The sequence below is a fragment of the Procambarus clarkii genome, chromosome 90 (genome assembly GCF_040958095.1).
Source record: "Procambarus clarkii isolate CNS0578487 chromosome 90, FALCON_Pclarkii_2.0, whole genome shotgun sequence".
Taxonomy (NCBI): Eukaryota; Metazoa; Arthropoda; class Malacostraca; order Decapoda; family Cambaridae; genus Procambarus; species Procambarus clarkii.
Window position 1 is genome coordinate 16,431,371 of NC_091239.1, and position 24,698 is coordinate 16,456,068.

A 24,698-nucleotide genomic window follows, 5' to 3' on the forward strand; every position below is an offset into this window, starting at 1 on the left:
TCCGGCAATATTTCTTATAGTCGCTGGGAGGACGGTGAACAGCCGCGGACCTCTGATGTTTATAGTGTTTTCTCTGATTGTGCCTATGGCCCCCTCTGCTCTTCACTGGTTCTATTCTGCATTTTCTTATGTTCCTTTACAAAATAAACTTGTGGTCAATTATTCATTTACAGGGTTTAGTGACCAGGATTATGATAATAGCAGGATTGTGGTGATAATCAGTGCTGTGCGTAGTATTGTGGGAGGAGGAATTTTGGCGAGGGAGGGAGGGAATCGAGGTAGCGTCACTGTGTGGGGCAGCCACCCTTGTTTTGCTCACCATACTAGCTTAGTGGTTTGTTATGGTGAACACATATGTACATGGGTATATACAATGTGTGTACATAGTGTAATAACAGCAACAGGAGCATGTTGGGAGGAGCCACTTTGATGAGGGAGGTGGCGTCGTACTCGTAGTGTTGTCGCCTGCTGTGTGATTTGTCATGCAGTGTATGGGGGCCACTGTGCTGTTTGGACACGATACCAGCTTAGTTGCATAGTTATGGTGAATAAAACATGTAAATACGTATACATAACGTATGTAGTGTAATAAAAACAATAACAGTATGGTGGGAGGAGGAATGTTGGCAAGTAAAGTGTTGGAGGAGTGAGGGAGGGCTGGCTGGGTGTGGCAGCTCACACTCGTGGAGTTCTGAGTGTGTTGATGATGAATGTATATAGTGTGTGATAGTATATAGTGTTTAAATGTGTTGTAAATATACATAATTGAACATGAAACATTGGATATATGAGCAATATATGTGGGCACATTTGTGATGCATATAACACAAGTGTCTTGGGACAGTACAGATGTTTTATTGCCAAATATTGTGTATGTGTTCATTATACAGTACATAGGATTGGCATGAAAAATCAAAACAAATGTATTTGGAAATGTACGCAAAAAATGAACAAAAAAATATTTGTGGCAACTCGCACATGTTGAAGCTGGCACGTGACTGACTCCGGGAGTCTATGTCATGGGCGACCATCAAAGCGTGATGTCACACGCCATTTTTCGGATCCCAATGCGGCCAAAATAAGTACGATTTTGATTTTTTTTTTTACATATCTATGATCAGGGAAGGGTATTTAACATTTTCAAAAACAACAAAAATTTCTGGCCAAGAATTTATTTCCTGCACACAGGGGGGGGGGGGGAAGGGGGTTGCCATATTTGGAACCCGAGCAGCACAGTGGTTATACTGTATTGAAGGAATGCATAAGATAACTCAGCTATCCACTATTAGTTATTTTCTAGGTCTCACTCTGAAATCAAAAGTTAATCGATGCACAAAAAATGGAAAATATAACTCCTATGTACGAAAGAAAACAGGTAATTTTTTATGAAATTTTGTCTAGAATGGTAGAGTACCTTTAACTAGTGTAGAATCAAAAGTACTACAAAACCATCTGGTAAGAAATAACACAGAGTTTCTCAGCATTCAATCTTGCACAATTATTTATATTTATTTTTACAAATGTAATAACAAAATTTATACAGTACATACATACACATGCATGTACGCATACACACACACACACACACACACGTGTCCCATTGTGGTGTGTGCATGTCCCATAATACATGAAGGTGTAGAGAATTTGAAAAGAAACTAAGAGTCAAGAAATAAGTGTAAATGAATGAAAATTCTGGGCTAGAAAAACTGTTCTTCAAATACTACAGAATGTCATCGACAAAGATGGCTGCCACCATAGGGGAGGGCAGCACACCAACAAATCTATGTTTTGAAGGATTCTCAGCACAAGATATAATGAAAGGAGGTTTTCTTGACAGGTTAGTGATTATGGAGAACATGCTAAAGAATTATGAAGAAAAGGTAATTCAATTACTGTACTGTAGAACAAGCAAATGAAGGTCTCAATATCGAGTTTTGTAATTTAAAAGGAAGTATTTTCCAGCAAGGTAAGGAAATTACCAGCTTGACTGATAAGGTAAGGATACAGGAGGCACACATCAAGGAACTAGTGAAAGATAATGAGGCATGGGAGAGTGAAGAGTGGTGAATTTGAAGAAATAAACAAGAAAATAGACTCATATGGTGAACAACTCTAAGGTACCCTGAGGTGGTCTGTAGAATTACCCAAAATCACCCAAATCTACCCAAATCCTGCTAGCATTACATAAGTAATGAAGAAATATGGTATATTTACTCACTATAATGTTGGTGATGAATGCAAACCATGATCAAACTTATTTTTACTCTGAAATAATCTAATTTCATAACGAAGTTAGAAGTAAATATGCAGCAGGTGATGCCATAGAAAGTCGACGGTCCAAGTGACAATGTTATGGAGCAACTTATCCAAGATATACTGTCGCCTGGAGTGTGTTTGCTGCCATATCATCCTTCTGTACACAGTGATCCAGTCGTCACACTTCTTTGTTCAAATTGTCACAAATTTAATTGGTGATATTAACAAGTAGAATGCATATTTATAATAATATCTTTCATAAATAGCCACAAAACATTTAATATTCATTTAAAAAATGTGTCTAAGTTAAATCAACTCCACAGGACAATAATTTTGTTGTATAGATACTAACGTCATTCGTTGGTATGCATTCGCTACTTAAACTGCTCATGTCCTTTTCGCTCATAGAACACCAAACCCTACACGCTCTCTGATATATTGAATCTCTACTAATTAATAGAGATTCACAAATAAAGCTTTTATCTGTAGATGTTATCAGAAAGGCAGAGATAAAATGGTTTTTGTGAATCCATCACAGAGATTATACTTATTAGAGAGGAAAGATATTCATATTTTAAACAAGGTTTCTTGGCCGACACTCTCCTTATCAATGGGAACTACGACCTTTCGAAGATCAATGTTAATTTAATCTAGATATTATAATAAACAAAGTTTTCTGTCATCATAAAGACAGAAATATAAGCTGCATGTTAATACTTTGGCATAACTATAACTGAAGTGAAAGTGAAGATATATGCTTTTTTATAGTTACTTGATGACTAGCTCAGGGAGTGTGAAGGCTTGCACACTAGCCCGTCAATTGAGTAATTAATTTGCATATATTCAAAGTAACGTTAAAGGTCTGTATATCAGAATAAAGACAGATATAGACGATAATGTGACTACATTATCCCCAGAGCAAGTGGAAAATATACTCAAGGAACTAAGAACAAAGCAATTGTCCCATATGGAGTTTCACCATGGGTTCTGAGAGAATGTGCATCTGAGCTCAGCATTCCATTTCCCCAGATTTTTCAGGCATCCCTGTACAGGAGTCATAGCAGATGAGTGAAAAAAAGGTTAACATAGTTCCAATCTACAAAAGTGGCAGCAGGGAAGACCCCCTCAATTACAGACCTATATCATTGACAAGTGTAATTGTCAAAATATTTGAAAAAATAATCAAAACTAAATGGGTAGAACACCTGGAGACAAACGATATAATATCATATCATCAGTATGGTTTTCGATCTGGAAGATCCTGTGTAACAAATTTATTCAGTTTCTATGATCGAGCCTCAGAGATTTTACAGGAAAGAGATGGTTGGGTTGACTGCATCTATCTGGACCCCAAAAAATGCTTTTGACAGAGTTCCACATAAGAGGTTGTTCTGGAAACTGGGTATATTGGAGGGGTGACAGGTAAGCTTCTAACATGGATGAAAAATTTTCTGATAGATAAATGAGGGCAGTAATCAGAGGCAATGTATCAGACAGGAGAAATGTCACAAGTGGAGTACCACAGGGTTCAGTTATTGCACCGGTAATGTTCATTGTCTACAAAAATGATCTGATAGATGGAATACAAAATTATATGAACATGTTTGCTGATGATGCTAAGATAATAAGAAGGATAAGAAACTTAGATGATTGCAATGTCCTTCAAGAAGACCTGGACAAAATAAGCATATGGAGCACTACTTGGCAAATGGAATTTAATGTGCATAAATGCCATGTTATGGAATGTAGAATAGGAGAAATAGACCCCACACAACCTATGAATTATGTGGAAAATCTTTAAAAGACTTCTGATAAAGAAAGACATCTAGGGGTGGTTTTAGATAGAAAACTATCACCTGAGGACCACATAAAGAACGTTGTGCGAGGAGCCTATGCTATGCTTTCTAACTTCAAATTGCTTTTAAATACATGGATAGCAAAAGTGTTGTAGCCTATGCTATGCTTTCTAACTTCAAATTGCTTTTAAATACATGGATAGCAAAATCCTAAAGAAATTGTTCACGACTTTTGTTAGGTCAAATCTAGAATATGCAGAGGTTGTATGGTGCCCATATCTTAAGAAACACACCAACAAACTGGAAAAGATGCAAAGACATGCCACTAAGTGGCTCCCAGAACTGAAGGACAAATGCTATGAGGAGAGGTTAGAGGCGTTAAATATGCCAAAATTAGGAGATAGAAGAAAAAGAGGCGATATGATCACTGTGCAAAATAGTAACAGGACTCAATAAAATTGATAGGGAAGAATTCCTGAGACCTAGAATTTCAAGAACAAGAGGACACAGACTCAAGCTAAGGAAACAAAGGTGCTGCAAAAACATTAGAAAATTTTCTTTTGCAAACAGAGTGATAGATGGTTGGAACAAGCTAAGTGAGGTGGTGGTGGAGGCCAAAACCGTCAGTAGTTTCAAAGTGTTATATAACAAAGAGTGCTGGGAAAACGGGACACCATGAGCATAGCTCTCGTCCTGTAACTACACTTAAGTAATTACACACACATAACTTTGTGTGTGTGTGTGTGTGTGTGTGTGTGTGTGTGTGTGTGTGTGTGTGTGTGTGTGTGTGTGTGTGTGTGTGAGAACTTTGTAAAACAACATCAGCATGGGTTCAGGGATGACAAATCATGCCTCACAATTGAATTCTACAACCAGGCAACAAAAATCAGGCAAGATAGAGGGGGCTGGGCAAATTGCATATTTTTGGATTGCCAAAAAGCCTTTGACACAGTACCACATAAGAGACTAGTGCACAAGCTGAAGATGCAGGTGGGAGTGAAAGGGAAGCTACTCCACTGGATAGGGGTGTACCTAAACAACAGAAGACAGCAAGTCACTGTGAGGGGTGAGGTCTCTGAGTGGCGAGGCATCACCAGTGGAGTCCCACAGGATCAGTCCTTGGACCTATACTGTTTCTGAAATATGTAAATGATCTTCCAGAGGAAATAGACTCATTCCTCCTAATGTTTGCTGATGATGCAAAAATTATGAGAAGGATTAAGAGAAGATAGTATAAGGATACAAGATGACCTAGACAAACTGAAGGAATGGTCCAACAAATGGCTGCTAAAGTTCAATCCAAGTAAATGTAAGGGGATGAAACTAGGCAGAGGATATAGGAGGCCAGACACTGGATACCGAATGGGAGAGGAAGTCTTCATGAAACGGAGAGAGAGAAAGATCTAGGAGTTGATGTCACGCCAAACCTGTCTCCTGAAGCCCACATCAAAAGAATAACATCTGTGGCGTATGCGAGGCTGACTAACATCAGAACTGCCTTCAGAAACCTGTGTAAGGAATCCTTCAGAACCTTGTATACCACATACGTGAGGCCAATCCTGGAGTATGCGGCCCCAGCATGGAGCCCACATCTTGTCAAGCACAAGACAAAGCTAGAAAAAGTTCAGAGGTATGCTACTAGGCTGGTTCCAGAACTAAGAGGCATGAGTTATGAGGAAAGGCTGCATGAAGGGCACTTAACGTTGCTGAAAGACAGAAGAGCTCGGGGAGACATGATCACCACATACAAAATTCTCAGGTGAATAGATAGGGTAGACAAAGATGGACTATTTAACATGAGTGGTACATGTACAAGAAAACACAGGCGGAAACTAAGTACTGTACCCAAATGAGCCACAGAGACGTTAGAAAGAACTTTTACAGTGTCAGAGTAGTTAGTAAGTGGAATGCACTAGGAAGTGATGTGGTGGAGGCTGACTCCATACACAGTTTCAAATGTAGATATGACAGAGCTCGAGAAGCTCAGGAATCTCTACACCAGTAGATTGACAGTTGAGAGGTGGGTCCAAAGAGCCATAGCTCAACCCCCACAAGCACAACTAGGTGAATACAACTAAGTGAATACACCCACGCTCAAGTAATTGCACCCATTTTACATACCTTAAGACATTACCTTCTATAGTTATTCTCTCTGCTCGTACTTTCTGGTTGGCACTTTGCGCACTTGCGGGATGTCTCTGCCTGACAAACGGCCACTGTGGACTTAGATTATTGTACATGTCAGCTTCTGAGTCCCCAGCTGGGGTTACTCCAAATAGTTTCTTGAAGAGAACAAAAAGGTTCGGGTGAACACAGCTCAGCATTAGACTGGCTGCGTCTGGGCTGTCACACCCCCGCCCTCTCTCACCGGTATCCAGCTCTCCTAATTTTCAGATCTGAAAAGTTGAGAGAGAGAAATAATGCACTTTAAATGCTTACGTAAAAACACTTAAATTATAAACAGAAAACCAACATAGAATATAATGAAATACCATTTTCTGGGCGAGCCCCAGAGGCTCCCCAGAGCTTACCGGGCTGATATGTATGTACAGTAGAACCTTGAGTGATGAGCGACTCCAGTTACGAGCATTTCGAGTAACAAAGGAGCCACTCGCAGAAAATGTCTCGATTGACGGGCTTTCGCTCGATTGACGAGCAAACCAATGGTGCTTCCTAGCGTTCCCGCTGGTTCTCGGATGCCTCCAATGACAGTGTTGTTGTTTTGCAAGACGAGTGTCTCATATGACAAGCGTTTTCCATATACAGTGGTACCTCGGAATGCGAGTGTCCCTGTATGCGAGTTTTTCGGAAGACGAGCAGGATTTACTCCAAAAATATGTCTCGGAAGGCGAGGGTTACCTCGGGACGCGAGTTTGTTGATACGTGTACAGGCCGACTGGTGCGTGGTGGCATGGCGATCGCGCCTCAGTTTACCAGTGTCTCGTGTCCAGTGACTATCCCACCTGAATTCTTCACAAGGATTTACAGTTTTTTATCGGTTTTTTGGCCATTTGAGCATAAAAGTTGTCATTATATATCTTGCCATGGGTCTCAAGAAAGCCATTGGTAAGGTTCAACCTAAGAAAATAGCTGTGAGTAGAGGCAGTAGAGGATGTCCCTTCTTGATTAAGAAAATGTGTGAAGTATGGGAAGAACTGCAAAGTTTTGTTGAAAAAACTCACCCAGATAAAGCTGTAGCAGGCCGTTGCATTGACCTTTTAAATGATAATGTGATGTCTTACTACAGACAAGTGTTAAAATGTAGGGAAAAACAAGTGTCTTTAGACAAATTCTTAGTAAGACAAGCAAGTCCTAGTGGTATGCAGGCAAAATGTGCCAGTGTGTGCATACCAGTGAAGTCCTCACTGCCTGATGTGATAATGGAAGGGGACTCCCCTTCCAAACAGTAACTCCTCTCTTCCTCCTACCTCCTCACCATCTTCCATACGCCTACAGCATTCAACAGCAAGGTAAGTAATAACTTGAACATAGTTTTGTAGGTTTATTTAGATGAATTAGGTATAAAAATTTAGTTTGATGTGGGGTTTTTGGGGTATTCAGGAACAGATTAATTCATTTCCCTTTATTTCTTATGGGGAAATTAGCTTCGGAATGCGAGTTTTCGGAATACGAGGCGTCTCCAGGAACCAATTAAACTCTTAAACTGAGGTATGCCTGTAATGAGCTCGGTGCCGGAACGGATTAAATTCGTTAATCGAGGTTCCACTGTACAGTATATATTCCACTGTACTTCGACATCATGCTCCTGGCGGTGCGGGCGAGCGTGCGGCCACACTGAAATGTGTATACTCGTTTCAGTTTTCTCACCTTAATTCTCGTGCTACGTCGTTCGTTTTGGTATCATTGTGTTCGGAATAGAATTCCCTACAGGAGAATATGCATATAAGGTCCAAAAGCCTGGCATGACTCCCCACAGCAAAGCCTAAAGTCGGCAAAAGTTACCCAGTGAGCGCACAAAATCAGTAAAATGTGTATACTGTACTTGTTTCAGTTTTCTCACCTTAATTCTCGTGCTACATCGTTTGTTTTGGTATCATTGTGTTCGGAATAGAATTCCCTACAGGAGAATATGCATATAAGGTCCAAAAGCCTGGCATGACTCCCCACAGCAAAGCCTAAAGTCGGCAAAAGTTACCCAGTGAACGCACAAAATCAGTAAAATGTGTATACTGTACTTGTTTCAGTTTTCTCACCTTAATTCTCGTGCTACGTCGTTTGTTTTGGTATCATTGTGTTCGGAATAGAATTCCCTACAGGAGTATATGCATATAATGTCCAAAAGCCTGGCGTGATTCCCCACAGCAAAGGCTAAAGTCGGCCAACCGTTACTCGTGAACGAGCACCAATTAGCACACCGCAACCTAATGTGTATACTCGTTCAGTTTGACAACACCAATTTTCGTGTTACGTTTTTCATTTTGGTATCAAATTGTTCGCAATATAAAGGCACACATTTTAAAACTAGTCCCATAATAATAGCACAATAAATGGAATTTTAACAAATATTTTAAAATTTGGACCACAAAAGTATTTATAATCATTCAAGTGTTCTGACCTCGATTGTCAGACTACATCATCATTATTGCATCAAATTGTGCACAATCTGAATGCGCTCATTTTGAAACCACTCGCAGATTGATCAGATAAAATTTAAATTTTTAACATATATTTTAAAATGATGGACGCAAGCACGAGTCCATCGCTCGGACTCAAGACAAAAATTATGGACTCATTACGAGTCCACAGGGTGCGATAGTGTTAGATTGTGGCATCAGTCGATGGAGTTCTTGCTTACCAGGGATCACGACTGATGCAGCTGGACCAGGGAAAAGAGGTACAGGTAAGCCCACCTTGACCAGTCTTGCCGAAATGCATCTAGCGCGATGGCCTCGCAGCCAGGGAAGTTTACCACATACACAGGAAGATGCCGGGGCCACGTCGATGCAAAGAAGTCCACGTCCGGGAGTCTGTACATCCGGCAGAGCCAACTGAAGGAGTCAGCATCAACCATCCATTCCAGGGACAGGAGAATGAACCGATATAGGCCGTTCGCCAGGACATTGGACACTCCCCGGACATGAACTGCACGGAGAGCCAAACCTCGAGAATCCTGCAACTAACTCACTCAAAGAGACCTGCCCCAAAAAGCCAAAGACCGAAGAGAACTGCAGCAGTTCAGTTAATAAACCACCGGAGAACAGTCTGAATAGAGCCTGATCGTCAAACCTGAGTGACCCGAACCCTCTGAAGCGCCAGCCAAGCCAGCACAAACTCCAGCACCGTGCTGTAAACCCTATGGAAGGACTGAGCCCACTGCCCTGGACTGGCCTGGTGAGCAATGGTCACAAAGCACCCACCTAAGAGATGAGGCATCCAGAGCACATCAAGCAAGGGCTCGGGTAGGCGCTAAGGCACTGAACCCTGAAAAACCCGCCGAAGAGACGCCGGCAAAGCAGCAACCGATGCAAAGCCCTGGGGGCCGAACCCAGTGATCGCAAGAGCAGCGGAAGGCAAATCTCTGAAGGAACCAGAACAGTCGCCGAAGCCACATCCGACCTGGTGAGTAAACAAGCACGGCAAAATTTAAACTCTCGCACAGCTGCTCGAGCAACTGCCGAGTGACCCCGGGAGCCCTCTAGAAACAGGCGAAGAAAATAAAAGAAATGCAAGACCAAGGCCAATGCCCACGGGCACGGGGAGGGAAAGGTGAGGTAACCTACACATGAAGCTGCACAACACCAACATCCCGAGGAAGCACAGGGATGAACAAGCACACTTTCAGGAGCTCAAACTCGCCCCCCAGGTAATCTGTACCACAGTAGAAGTCTCTTGCCCAATCACAGTTGCATGTCTGACAAAACCCATGCCCACATTTCCAATGAAAAAGAAAGGCAGTCTGCTAACAGGAAGACTCCAGTATCCTCGTAACGCACCCAAAAAGGGGAATGTTGAACCTAACTCAAAAGAAGACAGATCCATCACTAAGGCATAATCAGAGTCTCGCAGGAGGTAAGCAGCAATGGCATACCGAACCTCCCTAGGCAGGATTCAAGAAGCCGAACACCTAAGGAATGGAAAGAACCAAGAAACTCGAACCCAGGAACGAAATCCGGGGAGGATGCCGAAACCCAAATCATATTTGTACAGAGAAGTAGGGTACGAAAACCCCTCCTCACCTGCCAAACAAGCCCCACGACGAGGGTGCCAACACCCAACCTGGGGTCAAATGGAGCACAAGCCCCCCCCCCCAAAAACAATACCCCTCCCCAAGCCCCGGGAATCCTCCATGCCAGGACTTAGGCCATCCTCCACACTTTCTGCCCCTATAAGAAAAAGGCAGAGTTCAGGGAAAAGGTTGAGAAGAAGGGGGAGTCCGCTGGTAAGACCTGGAAGCATCGGCCAGGAGGAGCAGGCTCGAATGTCTCTCTCCATCACTGACACGAATGGGGCAGTCCCGGAAACCGCCAAAGTCTCACTATTATCTAAGCCCGGCCCCAACCCCGATTTTCTCAGACGTTTGGGAGCCAGGAGCAATGGGGGGTGGGTGGAGGGGGGGGGGGAACAGGATGAACAACACAAACTGGGGAAGGACATGGGAACACAGATGAAACCAAAGTTGAAGTGACTAACCCCCAAGTCCAGGGTGCCTATAACCCAAGCAGGGCAGCCTCGGGGCATCAGGGTGAGCTACTAACCTAGCACACTGCAGTAACCGATATCTAGCATGCAATGCCGAAGCTGCCTGTACCTGAACATCAACATCAGAAAATTGGATAATCTGGAGCACAAGCAAGGAGCAAGACTCTGGGTCAAAGGTGTCACTGACCCCACAGGCAGCATGAGAAGGCAAAACTGATGAATGTCACCCTGAGATAAGGGGACAGAGCAACCTTCAAACTTGCACTCGGCGAGGTGGAATCCAGAGGATGCATTCATAGGTCCAAAGAGCCCAATGGGGTTTTCCAGGGACCCTTAGGCTGACTGCTAAGGGAAGCCCGGGCAAGGAATTGCTAACCGGTTGGCCCAAACTACCAAGAGAACTGCTAAAAATCTTGAATCCCTGCAACATGTACAAGTATGTTGGCTTAGCAGAGGGCCACCAATACAACAGAAGGGTGGATAAACCAAGGGGGCAAACTCCCCACCAGGCAAAAGAAACAAAAAGAAAAAGAAAACCCCAGGAAAGCACAATGTCCCCAGAAAAAACAGAACTCGCCGCTGTGTATAATGGGAGACAAGCTGCGCAATACCTTGGGCCCCTACCAGCAATGCTACCACCTCCTACCCAAGGCCAAACAGTGGCAACAAAAACCCCAGCTGGCCTCAAGGGGGCCAATTGCCGAGCAGCAAAAGACCCCTACGGAAGCGGTTCCCAAACACCCTGTGGAAGAAACACCTAGATGCAAGGGGCAGTACTTATAGGGCGCTTAGGGAAGGTGGCCCTAAGCACATGCAGCCCCATTACTGATGAATTACTTCCTTGGCCTGCACCACACACACAGCAGAATACCCACAGGTCACAGAACTGCAAGAGTCAGAGGCCAGAGTCGACAACCGCCACAGTCCACTTCAGTCGCCGAGGAACTGAATGCTGTACAGTAGTAGCCAGGCTAAGGGAGGGGGGGGGGGGGTTCTGGGGGTCCCCCCTTCCCTTCCCAGTGGAGGTGGGGGGTCACTTAATGCATTCGGGCACAATGGTGTTAGTGACTGTTTGCTTGTTTTAGTTTAGGAGTTTTGCCTCCCTGTTCAGTTTTAGGTAGGAATTTTTACCATGTGGGGGGTTTGTTTTGTTAGGCCTACCTTTCTGGGTGCCAAACCCCGGTCGATGGCAGCCATGGGAATGCTTCCAATACATGGGGGTTTCCATAAGCCATTGCTCTTCATGCCTCTCTGAGCGAGTCAGGTTCTGGCTTGTGGACCCCGGTAGGCAAGAACTCCACTGACTGATGCCCACGGTCTAATACAGGTACATACATATCAGCCCGGCACGCTCCGGAGCCGTAGGGGCTACGCACAGAAAAATATTTCATTACATTGATATTTTCTATACATTGTCAATATATTATAGTTTTTTGCTATTTTTTAATTCCTTGTTAATTTTTACTTCATGTCACACTACTTAAAAATTTGAATTCTTTAACCAAAACGTAAACTAGGGATTTTAATTTACCTGATATCTCACCCTCTTTCTTCATTTTCCTGAATACTGTATCAGAATTACTTATTTACCAGCAGAATCTAACCCTCTTCTAATTAACATTCATCCCTGACAGTTAAAATGCTTACACTGTGGGCTCCCAACTACCACGTAGCTCTAGAACTACAACTAGGTGCCCACCTGTGGCTCCTGAAACTACCACCTGTAGCTCTAGAACTACTACTAGGTGCCCACTGTGGCTCCTGAACTACTATTGATGGGCCATTATTGCTTCATGACCTATACTATAGTTCCTAAACTACTGTACCAGCAAGTTCTCAGTATGGCTCCTGAACTACTAGTTCACTAGCAACTCCTGAACCTACTAGTTCACTCCAAGCTCCTGAACTACCTGTGTGTGTTTAGTGTGGGTTCTGAATAACTAGCAAGTGGCTATATGTGGCTCATGAACTACCTGTGTGGTGTTCCTACAGTGCCTTCTGCACTACCCATAAAATGAGGTCCAAAGGATTAACTGATAAATTGTGGCAATGGATATTCAATTTCCTAAAAACTGTCATGCAAAGACCAACAGGTAAACTAAACAAAATACAAGTCCTGGAACAGCAAAACGTTCTATACCTCAAAGTAGGCGTTCCTCATTCTCATATCAGACATGAACAAAAAATCTGAATCACAGCTTTCATGTCATCCTTTGCAGATGATACCACATTCAAATTAAAATACCTCGGCAGATGACACTAAAACATACAAACACTCAATAAAGTCTTTCACTGGACGACAGAAATTAACATGATTTTCAACTGTGATAAATTACAAAACTTGTACTCAGATATAGAAAAATATTATTAAATGTAAATGGAAAATAGGATACAAGACGCAATCCTTGAAGAAGATAACATGTAAAGATCAGTGAATAATGCTATCAAGTAAGTAATTATCAAAAGAAGGCACCAAGCTGGGAAGCTATGTAGTACAGTACCATCAAATGTGCGGAATAATCATAGGTGGCCTAAATATTACTAAGGATGCCAATATGAGAACAGAAATGCATAAGGTGAGTGATATCAAAGGTATCTGATTCACCAAGGATTCTATCGAGGGACAAGTGACCGCGAGGGGACGGTTGGGAAGCAAGACACATGAGCGTCCTGGAAGTCAGGACATTCAACAAGGATATGTACGACCATAAGAGGGACAATGCAGTTTGGACAATAAGGAGCAGGGTGGCGCTCCATTAAGTGCCTGCGAGTTAAGCATGTATGGCCAATACACTAACTCGCCAGAACCACTTCCCACCCCCGGGTTATGGTGATAGGAGGAAGGCCATGGGACACACTACTGTACTCTTAAGAGCACACAATTTATCAGTAACAAAAGACCAACAACCCTGCCAATGGGCAAGGATGGAGGAACGAGTAACTGGGGGAAAGGTCGGAATTAGGAATACCTTTATGGGAGATGGACAAAGTGCAGAGTAGCTTTCTTAGTACAACGTTCCGCACGCTCATTTAAAGACACACAAATATGGCTGGGAACCCAGCAAAACTTCAATGTCTTAAATCTGCTGGAGATAAGAAACAGACAATGTTTAATCTCGACTATCCACTGGATGGACTGGATTTAAAGGACTCCTAGAGCCATGAGGGCACTGTGAGAGTCAACTACAACAACAAAGAAGGGATTGACAGTAAGAAAGCAGGAGACGAAGAGCATACAGAATAGCATAAAGTTCTGCTGTGAAGATGCTAAGTTTCCGTAGGCAGGCGACACATACAGGTGTGGTCAGGAAAAATAACAGAGTAGCCTACACAGTCTGCAGACTTAGACCCATTGGTGTAGATGGGAATGGAGTGGGAGTGTAAAGAAAAGTGTTCAAGGAAAAGTCGTTTCAGAACTGTAGGAGGGGGTAAAAACTTCAGTCACATGGGTCAAGGTTTTACAAAATTTAAGAAGGGTGGGATGGACCCTCCATGGGGGCAAGGATTGAACAACGCAAGGAGAAATATTGGAACATTAACCGAAAGAGAATTTTGTAGGCGAGACAACCGGACAGAAAGAGGAGGTGGTGAAGGGGAAACAGGGACCACAGGAGGGGGGAAAAGTCAAAGCATAACAAAGGAGCGAGAGTGAGGGTGTTGTAAGGACAATGCAAGGTAGCAAAGACGGTAGGGATCACGGCGGTCCTGGCGAGACAGGACGCCGGTTTCAACATACAGACTTAGAGTAGGAGTTGAACGTAAGGCACCAGAGCTGAGGCGTAACCCAGCATGGTGTAGAGCATCAAGACAGCGAAGAGCAGAAAGAGAAGCAGACGAGTAAGCAGGGCAACCATAATTGAGTTAAGACAGGATGACAAGGAATGTAAAGAGAGGAGCGTGTGCCTATCTGCTCCCCAAGAAGTATGGGACAAAGCCTTAAGGAGGTTAAGGGCCTTAGAGCATTCAACTCGGAGGTAAAGATATATGGGATGACCAAGACAAACGAGTGTTAAAGATTAAGCTAAAGCTTAGCAGAATCTTGTACATAAGGGGGATGACCATAAAGTGACAAAGAGGAACGGAGAACGACCTGTTTCCGAGTAAGAGTCATAGCACAAATCTTAGTTTGCAGAGAACTGAAGCCATGATTTTTGGCTCAGGATTAAATGGCATCAATCGCAAGTTGAAGCCATTCGTTGAAGGAAAGGCAGGTCATCAACCCGACAGCAAAGGGTAAAGATCATCGACCATAGAGTGCTGAGAAGATGCCAGAGGGATGGGAGGAAAGAAGACCATTGATGGCAACAAGGAAAAAGAGTAGTGCTCAGAACACTACCTTGGGGTACACCTTCGTATTGCTGAAAAGAGGCAGAGAGAGCAGTTTTCAAGCCTCACTCTAAAGGAATGACTAGAGAGAAAGCTTTGTAGGAAGAGGGGGAGATTACCAAGAAGGCCAAAAGAAACGGAATTGGGACAGAAGGTGGTATCCTCCAGGTGGTGTCCATAAGCTTTTTCCAGGTCAAAAAGGACAGCGACAATGGAGGTCTTTGCAGCAAAAGCAGTACTAATATAGACCTCCAAGTTTACCAAGACATCAGTTTTGCTGCAGCACTTGCAAAAGCCAAACTGAGAAGGGGAGAGGTGGTGAGTGTGTTCCAAGAACCACATCAGACGAACATTGACCATACGCTCAAAGAGTTTGCAAACGCACTCGTGAGGGCAATAGGGCGGAAGTCTTTAGGGGATGTCCCTAGAGACCCTGGTTTCCGAATAGAAAAGAACCACCGCCTGAAGCCAGTCCTCAGGGACTGACGTCGTCCTCCCAGATATGATTATACAGATTTAGTAAATACTGAGACAACGCATGGAGGGAGATGGCGAAGCATCTCATAATGAATGTCATCCAAGCCCACTGCCATAGAACCACAGAGGGTTAGGGCAGACTGAAATTCGGGGAGAGAAAGAGAGAGAGAGAGAAGTGATTGTTATAGGGAAGCTGGAGATGAAGTGTGAAAGTCCTAGGGAAGATGATTCAAGAACAGGCTTACTGATTCAGAAAAGACATGAGGAAGATGAGAAACGGAGCTAACAGTCGAAAACCTAGTTCAGTCGTGACCACCCCTGAATCCTCCACAATACTGTACTGTAGTACCACGGAGGTGAAGGACTGGCGAGACATCTGGAACAAACTTACCCGCTATCTTGCGGATTTTCAACCAGATCCGGGGCAAAGGAGTATCGGACATAAATCGTGGAGACATAATATTTCTAACTCTCACATTAAGCCGTACGGATGGTCCTACGGGACTGCGACTTGCCTTCCGAAAGAAAATAAAAGAAGCAGCCGCCTGCCGGTGTCAGTGTTTCTTCCAGGCTGTTCCGCTGAGCAGATCTGCATTCCACCAGGGAACGCACTTCCACATGCCATGGGATGTAGAGCGAGGAATAGAGCGGAAAGCAGTGTCAAATATGGTGTCATGAAAAAGGAGGGCTCGAGGGAGAGGTAGAGTGGAGAGGTCGGAGAGAATAGCATGTAGGGTGAATAGGTTTCAGTCAGCCTTGGCAAACTGCCACCTAGGGAAGGAAAGAGGACGACAGGGAGAAAAAGGTGACAAGGATGGGGAAATGGTCACTTATGGAGGTCACCATGAACCCGCCACGTGAAATCTAAGTAAAGAAATGATGAGCAGAAAGAAAAATCAAGACAGGAGAGAGTATGTGTGCACATGAGTCCACATGAGTGGATTCACCAGAATTTAAAAGAGATAGGGAAGGAGAGAGAGGACAAACGGTTCAAGAAAGGTGGCCCCCGGGTGTTTGTCAGAGCATCACTCCAGAGGGTATGCCAACAGTTGAAATCACCCAACAGGAGCACAGGCTCTGGTAAGGAGTCTAATAGGTGCCTAAGGATCAGGAAGAGAAAGTGGGGACATTTGGGGGGAGAGAAATGGAACAGACCATATACCATTTACTCTCAAAGATACAGGACTGCCAGAACACTGGAGAGGCGACTGAAAAAAGTAGGGGGGATGAAGGGAATATCAGTACGAATCAAGAGAGCAGTAGAGTTACGGGCCCGGTGAAAGCTGGGGGGGAGGGATTGAGAAAGGAGAGAGCAGTAGAGTTACGGGCCCCGGTGAAAGCTGGTGGGAAAGGATGAGAAAGGAGAGAGCAGGTAGAGGTACGGGCCCCGGTGAAAGCTGGGGGGGAGGGATGAGAAAGGAAGAGCAGTAGAGTTACGGGCCCCGGTGAAAGCTGGGGGGGAGGATGAGAAAGGAGAGAGCAGTAGAGTTACGGGCCCCCGGTGAAAGCTGGGGGGGAGGGATGAGAAAGGAGAGAGCAGTAAGTTTACGGGCCCCGGTGAAAGCTGGGGGGGAGGATGAGAAAGGAGAGAGCAGTAGAGTTACGGGCCCCGGTGAAAGCTGGGGGGGAGGGATGAGAAAGGAGAGAGCAGTAGAGTTACGGGCCCCGGTGAAAGCTGGGGGGGAGGGATGAGAAAGGAGAGAGCAGTAGAGTTACGGGCCCCGGTGAAAGCTGGGGGGGAGGGATGAGAAAGGAGAGAGCAGTAGAGTTACGGGCCCCGGTGAAAGCTGGGGGGAGGGATGAGAAAGGAGAGAGCAGTAGAGTTACGGGCCCCGGTGAAAGCTGGGGGGGAGGGATGAGAAAGGAGAGAGCAGTAGAGTTACGGGCCCCGGTGAAAGCTGGGGGGGAGGGATGAGAAAGGAGAGAGCAGTAGAGTTACGGGCCCCGGTGAAAGCTGGGGGGGAGGGATGAGAAAGGAGAGAGCAGTAGAGTTACGGGCCCCGGTGAAAGCTGGGGGGGAGGGATGAGAAAGGAGAGAGCAGTAGAGTTACGGGCCCCGGTGAAAGCTGGGGGGGAGGGATGAGAAAGGAGAGAGCAGTAGAGTTACGGGCCCCGGTGGAAAGCTGGGGGGGAGGGATGATGAAAGGAGAGAGCAGTAGAGTTACGGGCCCCGGTGGAAAAGCTGGGGGGGAGGGATGAGAAAGGGAGGAGAGCAGTAGAGTTTACGGGGCCCCCGGTGAAGAGCTAGGGGGGGAGGGATGAGAAAGGAGAGAGCAGTAAGAGTTACGGGCCCCGGTGAAAGCTGGGGGAAGGGATGAGAAAGGAGAGAGCAGTAGAAGTTACGGGCCCCGGTTGAAAGCTGGGGGGGAGGGATGAGAAAAGGGAGAGAGCAGTAGAGTTTACGGGCCCCGGTGAAAGCTGGGGGAGGGATGAGAAAGGAGAGAGCAGTAGAGTTACGGGCCCCGGTGAAGCTGGGGGGAGGATGAGAAAGGAGAGAGCAGTAGAGTTTACGGGCCCCGGTGAAAGCTGGGGGGGAGGGATGAGAAAGGGAGAGAGCAGTAGAGTTACGGGCCCCGGTGAAAGCTGGGGGGGAGGGATGAGAAAGGAGAGAGCAGTAGAGTTACGGGCCCCGGTGAAGCTGGGGGGGAGGGATGAGAAGGAGAAGAGCAGTAGAGTTACGGGCCCCGGTGAAAGCTGGGGGGGAGGGATGAGAAAGGAGAGAGCAGTAGAGTTACGGGCCCCGGTGAAAGCTGGGGGGGAGGGATGAGAAAGGAGAGAGCAGTAGAGTTACGGGCCCCGGTGAAAGCTGGGGGGGAGGGATGAGAAAGGAAAACCACGAAAGTGACCAGGAAAGAACATCAAGCATCGGCTTCCTGGAGACATACACAAACCAGTGAAAACTGTGTTATCAGTAGTTGGGAGTTCATGGAAGTTGGCACAAAATCCATGAATATTCCATTGACGAAATAGACATTGTCAAAGGAGAGGAGAGAACAGTAACAGAGAACGATGAAGAAACAAAGGCAACGAAGAACACAGCATACTAAAGAGGATCAGGACCATGATCAGTAAAATCAGGGTTAGGGGACATGGGTAAATCGAGCAAGAATGTATGGAGTTAAGGAAGCGGGAGGACGGACCAGAGGCAGGCGGACAGGGTCCGGAGAGGAGAAAGGCAATGGAGAGGGGCGGGCAAGGGAAGCAGAGGAAGGAAGGGTGGGGGGCAGAAACAGGGAAGCACACCTCAGCAAAGGCAGCAACTGAGAGAATCAAGGGCTTAAAGAAACTTCGAAAGCCGGGACCCGGGGGCTCGACCACCGAAATGGGAGGGGACGCAGTGACAGAGTTTGGAGTCAGAGGGTGGGGGAAGAAAGCGATGCCTTCTTACCAGCCGGGGAGGAAGGAGAGGAGCCAGGTTTATGTTTCTGACTTACAGTTGTGAGACAGAGAGGAGGGACGGGAGAGGAGAGATAGAACACAACACACGAGAATACGATATGTTAGCCGAAAGAGGAGAGACAGCGGACTTTGGCGTCTCGCCTCAGGAAAAGAACAAAAGATCGCGGTGCTTCAAATTAAGGATGGCTTCCTCAAATTTGTAGTCTATACAAGCCCAGGAGAAGGTAGGGTGAACATCACTGCAATTGAGGCAGTGGGCCTGGGGAGAAGAGCACTCCGACTTAGAGTGACCCAAGTTCCCAAAACATGGGGCATAGACACACTTCACGTGTACATTTGAGGGCACCATACCTTGAGGTGTTTTTCAGGGCTTAGCATCCCTGCACTCCTCGTTGCCTAAATTTCCAGCACTTATTGCAAAGTCTAGGAGAGGGAATGTACTCCTGAACAGAGCATTGGGCACCAGCAAGAATTATAGAAGGCGGAAAAGGTCCTACTATGAAAAGCAATCTTCACAACGTGAAGAGGCTGATGATGATGACCACGGGGGAGGGGGTCTAGTGAACTCATCAACCTAGAGGACAGAATGGCCTTGGGCTTCAAGGATATGCTTAATATCCTCGTGGCAGTCTTTTCAGGTCCCTAACACCAGTCGCAACATGGTGCGGGAGGATAACAGTGACAATACGTATTGGCATTTATCCGGGGCATTTTTGGAGACCCCGAACAAGGGTCTCCCCAATGCTGGACAATATGGCAAAGCGGGCAGCTGCATCCTGAGGAGCAGCAGCAATGACACATGTACCAAAAACAAGTGGGGTTAAAAGTAACAGAAGCATCCACCGAATTCAGTGAGGTGTTTATGAAAAAAGAAATCATCAATACGCGTAGAGTCCAGATGGTTGAGATCAAAGTATTTAGTCCATGTAGCAGGACCAAACAAAATGTTGAATGTAATTAGCACTGGAAGGGATCTTGCAAGGCCATCAGTGGTGGAGTCGGTGCCTAGCACCCCCAGTGAGAGTTGCAGTTGAGTAAGAGTAACAAGGTGAGTAAAAGGTGCAGTTGCCACAATGAGAAAAGTAGCTGCTCCAGTGATGAGGGTGGTCACCACTGGGGGCTTGGGGCTCAACCCTACCACAGAGGTGGGAAAGGCAGTGGAGGGGAGTAGTCGGGAGGGTCAAAGGAGTAGCTTGGTCTGGGCACACTTTAGTGGGGGCTACATAGCCCGGCCTTCCAACACAGTCCAACTCGAGGGCTTGGTCGCCCACCCCACGAGCCTGGGAAGTTATAAGAGGATCATTTAGCAGTATAGGAACAAGGAGGTAGTAATTTCATCCACGAATGAGCCCCCATACCCACCATGGAGCCACAATTAGAGGATAGGACACCTAACAAGAGATAGGCTGGGCCCCCTAGGGGTGCATCATGAGTATGCGCCCCACAATTGGCACCTTAAGTACTATCAGTCTGTCGAGATCGGGTTTAGCAACAAAGGTGAGGATTGACAATAAAAGCGTTCCCTCGCTCGCAAAATTGGGTACCACAGTTCTAAGGGTGAGTGTGTGTGCTTCCCCAAACACCCGGGAGTCAAAACAGAAGATAGCCGAAAGAATAATCAAGACTGACAAAAGGTCGGCAGGAAAGACAATGAGAAAGGAGAAGGGAGGGGGGGGGGGGAATGAAACATAACGAAGAGAAAAAAGTGACCAGCAGAATTAGTGAAGATGGCAGCAGGAGAATAAGACTTCAAAAGTACAGAGGACTGTCCCATGAGCATCACATCTCGGCAGCCATCTACCAAGCCCCCTCACGATGACAAAGGGCTGGAAAGGGAGGGGGGGGGGGGATAATGCTGTCAAACGAACCTACCATTTAGTGAGCATAATAAAGCAAAAGGACAGGATGGATTACGAGAACATTCAGATCAAAGGATTCCACCGCAATGCTTCTACTTATATATTCTAAATTATCAGCAAGTGCCCATTATGACTCCTGAACTACCAGTGAGTTCCTGCCTGCATCTAGTGTGGCCCCTAAACTACAGACATGACTGCCTGCTAGTGGCCATTCTGGCTCCTGAACTACCCTATGTGAATGCCCAGTGTGGCTACTAAACTACATGTTAAGTAGCCTATTTGTGCCTGCAGAATTGAGCATCAGCTCTTGGATCCCACCTTTCTAGCTGTTGGTTGTTTAAAGCAATGACTCCTGTCCTATATCCCGTTCATATTTAGTTTTAAAATTCTGTATATAATTTGCTTACACAACCTACTTCTTTAGTTCATTCCATTTTCCCACTACTCTCACGCCGAAACAAGACTTTCTAGTAACATCTCTATGACTCATCTAAGTTTCCAGCTTCCACCCGTGTTGGTATTCAGTGGTGAACATTCGTCTATTTCCACTCTGTCATTCCACCAAAGTATTTTATATGTTTCTATCATACATCCCCTCTCCCTCCTTTTTATTAGTGTTATCAAGTTCAGCTCCTTTAGTCACTCTGCATACCCCATCCCTCGCAACTCTGAGACGAACCTCATTGCAAACTTCTGAACCTTTACCAGTTTCCTTATATCCTTCTTCAGGTGGGGCTCCATGATGGGGCAGCATTCTCTAAGACATGTATGTGCCCAATATCGCTCCTTAACTACCAGCATAGAGTACCTTTCTACTAGAGTGCCCACTGTGGCTCCTGAACTACCAGCATGAGTGCCTGCCTACTAGAGTGCCCACTGTGGCTCCTGAACTACCAGCATGAGTGCCTGCCTACTAGAGTGCCCACTGTGGCTCTTGAACTACCAGCATGAGTGCCTGCCTACTAGTGCCTACTGTGTCTCCTGAACTACCAGCATGAGTGCCTGCCTACTAGAGTGCCTACTGTCTCTCCTGAACTACCAGCATGAGTGACTGCCTACTAGAGTGCCCACTGTGGCTCCTGAACTACCAGCATGAGTGCCTGCCTACTAGAGTGCCCACTGTGGCTCTTGAACTACCAGCATGAGTGCCTGCCTACTAGAGTGCCCACTGTGGTTCCTGAACTACCAGCATGAGTGCCTGCCTACTAGAGTGCCCACTGTGGTTCCTGAACTACCAGCATGAGTGCCTGCCTACTAGATGCCCACTGTGGCTCCTGAACCACCAGCATGAGTGCCCTGCCTAGAGTGCCCACTGTGGCTCCTGAACTACCAGCATGAGTGCCTGCCTACCAGAGTGCCCACTGTGGTTCCTGAACTACCAGCATGAGTGCCCTGCCTACTAGAGTGCCTACTGTTGCTCCTGAACTACCAGCATGAGTGCCTACTGTGGTTCCTGAACTACCAGCATGAGTGCCTGCCTACTAGATGCCCACAGTGGCTCCTGAACTACCAGCATGAGTGCCTGCCTACTAGATGCCCACAGTGGTTCCTGAACTACCAGCATCAGTGCCCACTGTGGTTCCTGAACTACCAGCATGAGTGCCTGCCTACTAGATGCCCACTGTGGTTCCTGAAGTACCAGCATGAGTGCCTGCCTACTAGAGTGCCCACTGTGGTTCCTGAACTACCAGCATGAGTGCCCACTGTGGTTCCTGAACTACCAGCATGAGTGCCCACTGTGGTTCCTGAACTACCAGCATGAGTGCCCACTGTGGTTCCTGAACTACCAGCATGAGTTGCCTGCCTACTAGATGCCCACTGTGGTTCCTGAACTACCAGCATGAGTGCCCACTGTGGTTCCTGAACTACCAGCATGAGTGCCTGCCTACTAGAGTGCCTACTGTGGTTCCTGAACTACCAGCATGAGTGCCTGCCTATTAGATGCCCACTGTGGTTCCTGAACTACCAGCATGAGTGCCTGCCTACTAGAGTGCCTACTGTGGTTCCTGAACTACCAGCATGAGTGCCAGCCTACTAGATGCCCACTGTGGTTCCTGAACTACCAGCATGAGTGCCTGCCTACTAGAGTGCCTACTGTGGTTCCTGAACTACCAGCATGAGTGCCTGCCTACCAAAGTGCCCACTGTGGTTCCTGAACTACCAGCATGAGTGCCTGCCTACTAGAGTGCCTAATGTGGCTCCTGAATTACCAGCATGAGTGCCTGCCTAGAGTGCCCACTGTGGTTCCTGAACTACCAGCATGAGTGCCTACTGTGGCTCTTGAAACTACCAGCATGAGTGCCTGCCTAGAGTGCCCACTGTGGTTTCTGAAACACCAGCAATGAGTGCCTGCCTACTAGAGTGCCCACTGTGGCTCCTGAACTACCAGCATGAGGTGCCTGCCTTACTAGAGTGCCTACTGTGGTTCCTGAACTACCAGCATGAGTGCCTGCCTAGAGTGCCCACTGTGGCTCCTGAACTACCAGCATGAGTGCCTACTGTGGCTCCTGAACTACCAGCATGAGTGCCTGCCTACTAGAGTGCCTACTGTGGTTCCTGAACTACCAGCATGAGTGCCTGCCTATTAGATGCCCACTGTGGTTCCTGAACTACCAGCATGAGTGCCTGCCTACTAGAGTGCCTACTGTGGTTCCTGAACTACCAGCATGAGTGCCAGCCTACTAGATGCCCCACTGTGGTTCCCTGAAACTACCAGCATGAGTGCCTGCCTACTAGAGTGCCTACTGTGGTTCCTGAACTACCAGCATGAGTGCCTGCCTAGAGTGCCCACTGTGGCTCCTGAACTACCAGCATGAGTGCCTGCCTACTAGAGTGCCCACTGTGGTTCCTGAACTACCAGCATGAGTGCCTGCCTACTAGATGCCCACAGTGGTTCCTGAACTACCAGCATGAGTGCCTGCCTACTAGAGTGCCCACTGTGGCTCCTGAACTACCAGCATGAGTGCCTGCCTACCAGAGTGCCCACTGTGGTTCCTGAACTAGCAGCATGAGTGCCTACTGTGGTTCCTGAACTACCAGCATGAGTGCCTGCCTACCAGAGTGCCCACTGTGGTTCTTGAACTACCAGCATGAGTGGCCTACTGTGGCTCCTGAACTGCCAGCACGAGTGCCTACTGTGGTTCCTGAAACTACAGCATGAGTGCCTGCCTACTAGAGTGCCCACTGTGGTTCCTGAACTACCAGCATGAGTGCCTACTGTGGTTCCTGAACTACAGCATGAGTGCCTGCCTACTAGAGTGCCCACTGTGGTTCCTGAACTACCAGCATGAGTGCCTACTGTGGTTCCTGAACTACCAGCATGAGTGCCTACTGTGGTTCCTGAACTACCAACATGAGTGTCTGCCTACTAGAGTGCCCACTCTGGCTCCTGAACTACCAGCATGAGTGCCTACTGTAGTTCCTGAACTACCAGCATGAGTGCCTGCCTACTAGAGTGCCCGCTGTGGCTCCTGAACTACCAGCATGAGTGCCTGCTTACTAGAGTGCCTACTGCATCTTCTGAACTACCAGCATGAGTGCCTGCCTACCAGAGTGCCCACTGTGGTTCATGAATTACCAGCATGAGTTGCCTGCCTACTAGAGTGCCCACTGTGGTTCCTGAACTACCAGCATGAGTGCCTGCCTACTACAGTGCCCACTGTGGTTCCTGATCTACCAGCATGAGTGCCCACTGTGGCTCCTGAACTACCAGCATGAATGCCTGCCTACTAGAGTGCCCACTCCTGGCTCCTGAACTACCAGCATGAGTGTCTGCCTACTAGAGTGCCCCACTGTGGTTCCTGAACTACCAGCATGAGTGCCTACTGTGGTTCCTGAACTACAGCATGAGTGCCTGCCCTACTAGAGTGCCCACTGTGGTTCCTGAACTACCAGCATGAGTGCCTACTGTGGTTCCTGAACTACC

At 46.6% G+C, this 24,698-nt stretch overlaps 2 protein-coding genes across 2 annotated transcripts in view; both read right to left on the reverse strand.

Moving 5' to 3' along the window:
* LOC138359274 (SPRY domain-containing protein 3-like) overlaps nt 1-7,495 on the reverse strand; it is a 31,372-nt gene extending 23,877 nt beyond the window's left edge. The window contains 2 exon segments of the mRNA XM_069318397.1: nt 6,174-6,448; nt 6,584-7,495. Coding sequence (XP_069174498.1) covers nt 6,174-6,376 — 203 coding nt within the window. The 5' untranslated portion in view covers nt 6,377-6,448; nt 6,584-7,495.
* The window catches only part of LOC123746610 (putative GTP-binding protein 6), a 303,861-nt gene that overhangs the window by 249,810 nt on the left and 29,353 nt on the right, over nt 1-24,698 (reverse strand). The gene's annotated exons all lie outside the window — the stretch shown is intronic.